Source organism: Teleopsis dalmanni, unplaced genomic scaffold (genome assembly GCF_002237135.1).
Source record: "Teleopsis dalmanni isolate 2A unplaced genomic scaffold, ASM223713v2 unscaffolded_contig_1123, whole genome shotgun sequence".
Lineage (NCBI taxonomy): Eukaryota > Metazoa > Arthropoda > Insecta > Diptera > Diopsidae > Teleopsis > Teleopsis dalmanni.
Window position 1 is genome coordinate 858 of NW_024032505.1, and position 8522 is coordinate 9379.

Consider the following 8522-nt stretch of genomic DNA (forward strand, 5'->3'; position numbering starts at 1 on the left):
CATTTCCTACTAGGTTGTGTGGGGGGACAAGCATAACTGAAAGCTTCGTTGAGCACTGAGGTGAGATCTTGGACTTGATTGTCTAGATCAAAAGTGTTCCCAGGGGGATCGGAGGAAGTGGTTAAAAGCAGCTCACTTAGAGCTGCATTATAATTCGTCCAGTTTGTGTTTTTAACATTTCTGAACGTTTTTTGATTGCAGATGTTCGATTCATCTAAGGTTAAGGTAAATTCTAGAATCATATGGTCTGAGAACGAGTGTTGAGTGGACACTTTCCAGTTCTTGACCGATTCGTGAAGCCTAGCAGTAGCAAGAGTGACATCTAACACTTCCTGCCTGTTTTTAGTAATAAAAGTTGGCATATTGCCATCATTGCAGATGAACAGATTGTTACTAAATACAAAATCAAAAAGTAACTCACCTCTTTCATTAGTATTTGAGCTGCCCCAAACCTCATGATGAGCGTTGGCATCGCAACCTATTAGAAGCTCTACCCCGAGTCTCCTGGCGCTGCTTGTTAGCTGTATCAGGACATTCGATGGTATTGTGGCATGGTCATGTGCCAGATATGCAGATACTGCCCATATTTGGCCCCAGGAGCCCTCGATACTTACTGCGGTTTGGTCACCATCACTATATTGCGAAAGTAAGAGAGCATTAAATTTTTTATTAACCACTATGCAGGACCTAGGCTTACCCTTATTTACCGCATAAAATAGGTTGTAGTTATTAGCCCTGATTTCGCATACAAGATCCTTATAAATCCATGGTTCTTGTATCAGGACCATATCAGCCTCGTTGTTGCTGAGGCGTTGCAGTAGACTGGCGGATGCAGCCTTGCTATGATGCAGGTTAATTTGCTGTACCCGCATCTTCAGTATGTGTGGATCCATTTTTCTCCACCACAGTGACATCAAAAGCACTATCCTCCTCAGAGTCATTACTCATTAGGAGTTCCTCTTCATCGAAAAGATAGCGCATGCCTATGCTCTCCTCTGATGTAATTGAGTGAGCTGGCGAAGGAGCAGACATTGAAATGTCCATGCACACAGGTGAGTCTTCAGATGGAATAACCGGACCCACTTCGGTCATTGAAGCAGGCTTAATGTTGCCCACTTTCGACAAGGGATCAGCAGTGTGTTGAGAAATTGCCGCTGATTCCCGTACATCAGACGAGGATTGCTCCTCATCTTTTTTGTAGACCCTCATAGTTATGGGGAAAAAACCGTAATTTAAAACGCCACCAGATCGCGCCAAAATGGCCAGAGAGGCTTTGTCGATCACAAAACTGACCGACCTAAACTTGCCTTTGGCTTCTTCCAGCTTAGTGACCTTCCACGTGGACGTATTTAGATCAGGGTTTCCCACCCGAATTAGCTCCAGAATCCGCTGAGGGTCGGATGGTTCGGCTGGAATCCAGGAACGCGCCCTAGGTCGGCCAGGAATTTGTTCCTTGGCAACGACTTTAAGCTTTGCGCCTGGCCAGACCTCACCCATTCTGGAGATGGCAATGCGAAAGAGATCAACAGAACGCTGATCAACGCAGGCGACTAGTTTCACATGGCCCTGAAACCATCCACCGTCGCGACATTTGGGAATTGTACCTGGAAATTCCTTAAGAACTTCGATGAACAAGTCAAGGAGCTTTCGCTCAATTTGATCCCATTTTTCAGGATTAATAGTGCCATCTGGATCATTTTCATCAATGACCGCCATTATGATGGAGCCCTTCAGCGTGTCGCTAAAGGACTTAGTAGTGGTGGCGTTGCCACGAAATTTTGCCTTTTTGGCATCTGGCTTCGAAGCTGACTCATCTAATGAGCGCTGGCGCTTCGGTACAGGTTCCTTTTTGACTTCCTTAGAAGTATCAAGGACCCGTTTGGCCCAGGCTAATCTAGCCTTAAGAGACTCGGACGTAACCGAGACATTACCATATCTCTCGAGCAGCCTAGTCGCCGCTCGCCGTTCTTTATAAATTCTCCTGGATGGAGAGCCCGACCATGCAGAAGGGCCAGAACGCGTGGAGATTCCTGTTTTATTAGGAGGTACCCTGTTATTACCGCTAGAAGTTGCGGTAGGTACCTTGGAACTAGCCGTTCCAGAAGAGCTTGGTTTAACCGAGCTTGATTTTTGTAAATTTTTATTGTTTTGGTTCATATTTTAAACCCACGAGTTGCGGAGAAAGGAGAGTCGATCCGGGCAGAGATCCGCTATACCCGGACAAGGCTAAGTTACAACCGGAGGGCGCCAGATATCCGGAGGTCTCCGTTTAGAGACACACTAACGTAGTGCCATTCATCTCATCGGCACGGGTCGAATAACACCGGAGATTACGGGTTTTATCGAGTTTTCCTCTCTAGATCCATAGTGTTCTGTTGAGTCAATGAAATTATCAACTACAAACAGGTTCACCTCGAGAAGGGTGTGATAAAGTACCACGCACCATGGTCTTGGTAAGGCATAGGCTGATGTTTTGCGCATGACCATACCCTGTTCATTGAGAACACGAACCCATTATTAATGTTTTATTGATAAAAAGGTAATGCAATATATTTTTGCTATAGACTTTTTGATATTATTTACATAAATTAATAAAAATGAAATATTTTGTAATATAATTTTTAAAATTTGTTTAAAATGCTAAAATATATATATTCATAATTACTTTTCTAAAGTGTGATATAAATAATATAAATACTTTATAGATAAAAAGGTATTTCAATATATTTTTTCGATAGGTTTATGTTATTTTTTATATAAATGAATAAAAATTGATTATTTTGTAATATAATTTTTAAATTTTGTTTAAAATGTAAAAATATATAAATTTATAATTACCTTTCTAAAGTGTGATATAAATATTATAAATATTTTATAGCTAAAAAGGTAAGTCATTGTATTTTTCTCATAGTTTTTTCGTCATTTTTTTTTATAAGTTATTTTAAATATAATTTGTTACATAATTTTAAAAAATTTTTTAAATTGCATAAATACATAAATTAATTATTACTATTCTTAAGTGCGATATACAAATTATAAATAAATTTCTTTTAACAAAATCGAGCAATAAGAAATATAATATATTCTTACATTTCTTTGAAATCATATGTTTTTGCAGTGATAATAAAAGAATTTTATAGATTATAAAAGCCATACTCATCCTTAATTTTTCTAACAAATATAAGGTACATATATACCTAACAATAATTCAAAATTATCTACAAATTAATGAGTTCTGTATTTTGCATAAATTTTTACTAAATTGTGTAGTTTAGTTTTTTTAGTTTATATATTTCGATAATCTCATGTTATTCCCAATGTAATTAGAATTATATTTCTAAACCAAGGATTCTTTTTGTCTTTGAAGACGATGAGTATTCTTTTTCTTGTTCTTTTAACTCCATTAATCACTTTGCACATTATATCCCATCCATGCTGCTCTAGGTAATATATATTAACTGCTTAACATGTTGAAGTAGACCGATTTGTACTTTTACTGAACGATTGCCATATATCATTCTTTCCATTCTGCTTTCTACTATAAATAAAATTAGTAAATATAAAAATTTTAATGAAATCTGGGTTCAAGATTAGTATTCAAGATTAGTAATTCCTGCAAATATTCCCGCATATGCAACGGATTAGCCAACAGTTTAAAAAAAATTCTATTAAAGGTCTATAAGTTAATAGAGTCCGTGCACTTGATTGGAGTTAAAAAAGAGTCTCAAAAGTCTTTGATTCTACTTTTGGATTTTCTTTAAGAACATGGTTTACTCGTATTGGGTCTGTAAATATGGGCTGCAAGTTTCTGCAAGTATGAAATTTGAATTGCTTTTTGCCAATTTTACCCCACTGTGTTATATAGAAGAAAATCCTGAATATTATTAGTATTCAAATATTGTTAATAGAATACTAGTAGCATAATATTGTTTAATAAATATCAGTTATTGGTAATAGATGCACTCTGTATCACACTTCGTTTGATTTCAGAATGTCAAGTATGATCCTGATGATAAATTATGCCATTAATGTTTATAATATAGTTGCCATTTATTCATAATAGTTAAAATATTATTTTAAATATTTTGTTAAAATTTTTAAAAACTTCAAAGTTCAGGGGAAACAAGGCTCAACATATACAAATAATGTTGTCTTAACTTCCGTTGGTATTATGTTATATATGACGCTTAGTACTTTCCTTATTGTGCATATTGACATTCTTTTATAAATTCTTGAAACTAATTTCTTAACTGGAAATTAATAACTAAATTATTGTAATTAATAATAATGATACATTAATAACATTTATAATATAAATTTATCTGCTCCATTAAATCGTATTTGTAGCATTGGGCTTCAACAACACCTATTCCCACCCTGTATAAACAACATTTTAAACAAAAAAAAAAACAAATTATACTATATTTCTATAACATTGATACAATTTTGTATAAAAAAAATTCTAAGATAAACAACATAATTGGAAATTATTTGACATTTTATTCACACTCAGCCATGTGAACAATACATAATATATAAAATTCCAACCCACCTAAACTATGTAGTGTGGTGCATTATTTCTACCCAACACAATACTTGGTATGCACAGTAACCATATTTTATGACAAATATTTTATCTGCCGACGTCTAATAGGAGCATTGCTCCAATCTATTGAAGCCCGTACGACTAGTTTCCCACATGAGTGAGTACGTGTATTTACCTTTGCTATGAAAATATTATTGAGGTCCTTTCACGTGCTTTGTTTGCACATATGAAATTATATTTTGTGTGTGCCAGCACATCCAATTGGCCGTTCACTACTGCATCCGTTGGCCATGTGTCCTCCATGCGGTCTGTGGAAATATACAAAATACAGAGTGCCATCATTAGCTTCATATTATGACACTTAAATAATAAGTTTTGCCAAGAATGCTTGTGTCCATTGTTTGTGGAAATTCTACAGTCTAGACGTTAGCCAGCGCTATTTTTGTTATGAAATTTTTTATTTTAATTTAGTTTATTGGGTTTTTTTTTATACCAAATGGTATGTTCTGACCAAATGTGCATTGTGAAGATATATGGAGTATGAAGATAAAGCATATTTAATTTAAAATTATAGCTAATTGAATTATGTTAGTGATAATTAATTATTTTATGTTACCAGTGGTAATACAGAAGTTGCCTAGGAACATAATGTATAATAAAAATTTTGTCGCTACTATTTTCTTTAAATTTCTTAAAGAACGTTATTGCTTCCATATGACTGTTTTAGATCATACATTTTATTTATTAAGTATTGAAGTAAATTTACTGTATCCATTGTAGAGGAAAGATTTTCGTTGGTATGAATTTGTGCATTAGGAATAAGATAAATAGATACTAAACATTACTAAGTGCAGTCGTTGGGTATGAAGGCGATTTATAGTATAGAAAATAGACAGAATCTAGTGTTGTTTAGTGTGGTTACCTAATGTTAAGGCTCAAGACCACAGTGTTCTAAAAAACACACGTATCAATATAATGCGCCGACAAATGCCCCATTGGCTAGATTTTTTGTAATAGGGATATGTAGAACAGTAAGTTATCAAAAAAAAAGTCGTTAGCAAATTTTTGGGAATGCGTACAGCAGATCTAACCCAAAGCTTACAAGTGATGATTTGGATGAACACGTATAACTCACGTGGATCTTTTGCCTACATTCTCTTAAAGGTGATTTTAGTAGGTTGATGTCTTAGACTGTGAGATTTGATGTTCTCCACTTAATGTAAAAATAAGAAGAAAAAATATTGAGACAACCACAAAAGATCTAAGCATGTTTTCCTTTTTAAAACGAAGGTACTATTTTGGACATTCCTTCAAAGGTTGTTTTAGTGGGTTGAGATTATAGATTGTTAGTTTTGCTGCTCTTCACTTAATACAAATACAAAAATAAAGATGTTTTAGCAACTATAAAAAAGTCCTAGTATATTTGTTCCTTTGTTAAAACAAAAGCAAAATGTTAATCCAATCACAATTAATATTTGACGTTAAAAAAATATAAAGGAAATGTCTTTTAATTGTTTTTCGATAAAATACTACTATTTCTTAAATCTCAGACTATAAGATAAATAAATTGCTTGTAAATTCTTTCAAAAGTTAAAAAAATAAATACAAATCGAATAAATAATAGTTAACTACAAAAACATTGTTGTCATGTCCTTTTTTGAGATATAAACGGCAATCCAATAAAATTAAAAATAATACCAAAAATTGTTTGGCTTAATAACTTTCAACAAAATATAAATTTCATCTATAACGAAATCATACAATCGTTGTACTGTTTTTTTTAAGGATGCTTTGTTGCTTTGGGTTTGTAATTTTTTATTTCTATAGCAGTTCTATAGAAGTTCTATAGCAGTCAAGGATAAATTATTTGTCCGGTGTTTTTCTTTGTATTCAGTTTAGGTTGCTTCTCTTTCTCTTTCTCATTCAATTTTATTTTGTTTTAATTTTTTGCTTTCCATTTCTATACTTTTTATTAGCTTCCGGCGTATTGAAATTAGAAAATAAAATATAATTTCGGTTCCGTATTTTTTGTCGGTTGAGAATCTCTCATCTGTGCACAAAGCATGTTCAACTCAAAGGATATATGGTATACAACCGAAATTGAAGGTATACTTTTGTTGTTGAGATTTTTATTTTATTTACTATATATTTATTATGCCAGTTTAATTATTATATTTTTTTCTTAATTTAAAGAAAAATATAATTTTAAAGCAGAAGATGTACTTGAAATATATAAAAATATGAATATTATATATAAAAATTGCTTTGGATAGTATTATCGAACATTTTTAGTACGAAATATATTATATCTAGGCTGCCCTTTAATTCTTGCACTTTGGCAACACTAAGTATAAAGACCAGCATACGTTAAATTATACATATACATTAAGTTATTATAAGGAGTTGTTCCCGTTGGATTTCCCGTAATTTGAGAATCGCTCAAAAGAAGGCAAGTTTTAATTGGTGCCAGGAAATGCTAAAAAAATACGGTTGAAGTAGTTCAAAACACGTTTACGATATCGTGACAAGTGACGAATCATGGATCTATGTCTATGAGCTCAAAATAAAACAGCAATTCACTCTTTGAGTCTTCCAAAATGAGCTGAAAAAGTTGTCCGCGGATGAAGCAAATCCAGGCTCATATGTTTTTTTACAATAACCGATCATGTTATAATTGTGGCATTTGAATAACGTAGAACGGTCAATACTAAGAGATAATTTGTTTGCTGAAAGTTTTCGGACAATTGTGGAAAACCAACAGTCGAAGAAAGATCATCCTCTACACGAGCGCCCACATATCAACTTAAACAAAAAAGTTTTTAGGTACTCAAAACCTTGAATTGATGGGTCGTCCTCCTCACAGTCCCGGCTTGACAGCTTCTTCTTGTTCTCAAACATTATGAAAAAAATTAGTAGCGAACATTTTTCTACACCCGAACAGGTTGTTGAGACGTTTATAACTCTGATTTAAGAGATACCAACTTCATAGTAGCAAAAGTATTTTCAAAATTGGTTCAATCGAATGTAAAATTATGTGGAGTAGTATGGAGAATACTTCAAAAAACAATAAAACCATTTTCAATGATAAGTGTTTTCATTGTTAGACTCAAGACTTAAAAGACAGTATTCCTATCACATCATATATAACTTGGAATATATTTAATCACATTAGACAAATATGTATATAGGAAAAAGAACTTAATAATCTCGCGAAATGATATAATATCAGATTTATTGATAACTACATAGATCCTAAATAAGGGCGTTATATTCTCAGTGCACTATTATACGTTCTCTATTAATTATAGTTATTTAAAAGTGGACGTTGATGTTTTATTGATGTTTTGTAGATGTCTTATCTGCTTTGTCCACGCCAATCCTATGCACTGCGCCGACTCAATACTTTAAGGGCCCCTTTTTTTGTGGATCTTGATCAACTGCAAGACCTACCACAAAACAGTACTTTAAGCTTCGGATCCAGGTGGTGTTAATATCTGAGTTTACGGTATCACAATGGACCAATAGGTCTAAGTAGATTCTCTTTCGATCGTCGGTATAACCCAATCGTACCTAACCTAGACTTGTAATTAAAATTTATTTTAAAAACTAACAATCAAGACTATCAAGAAAAGCTAGGTTGCACAAGAATTAAAATCTATTGAGAAACTCTTCGAAATAAAGTTCTTCTTCTTCTTTGTGTTATGAACTGCGAGTTAGTATCTGAAGTAGTTTTACTCAATAGTGACTGTGATTACTTGGTTGATTCACTTAAACAAGAGTTCCGTTGAATTTTGATAATGAGTTGTTCTGGTAATAAATAGAGTATATATAAATGAATTCAGTTAAATTTTTTACAAAAATTTTTTTTATTCTTATAGCTAAGGATTTTAACACTTTTGCATATTTTTCTAATGGAGTGGTCATCTGAAGGTATTATATTGCACATTAAGGTATCTCTAAAATCATAATACTCAGC

The 8522-nt window shown here is 33.2% G+C and overlaps 1 protein-coding gene across 1 annotated transcript; it reads right to left on the bottom strand.

The window, feature by feature from the left end:
- Positions 1 to 545: 545 nt before the first annotated feature.
- On the bottom strand, positions 546 to 2506 carry LOC119663930. The gene is made up of 2 exons (XM_038073518.1): positions 698 to 2506; positions 546 to 633 (listed from the first exon to the last, which is right to left on the bottom strand). The coding sequence occupies exon 1, from the start codon at positions 2155 to 2157 to the stop codon at positions 853 to 855; it is 1305 nt and encodes a 434-aa protein (XP_037929446.1). The 5' UTR covers positions 2158 to 2506; the 3' UTR covers positions 546 to 633; positions 698 to 852.
- Positions 2507 to 8522: the final 6016 nt, after the last annotated feature.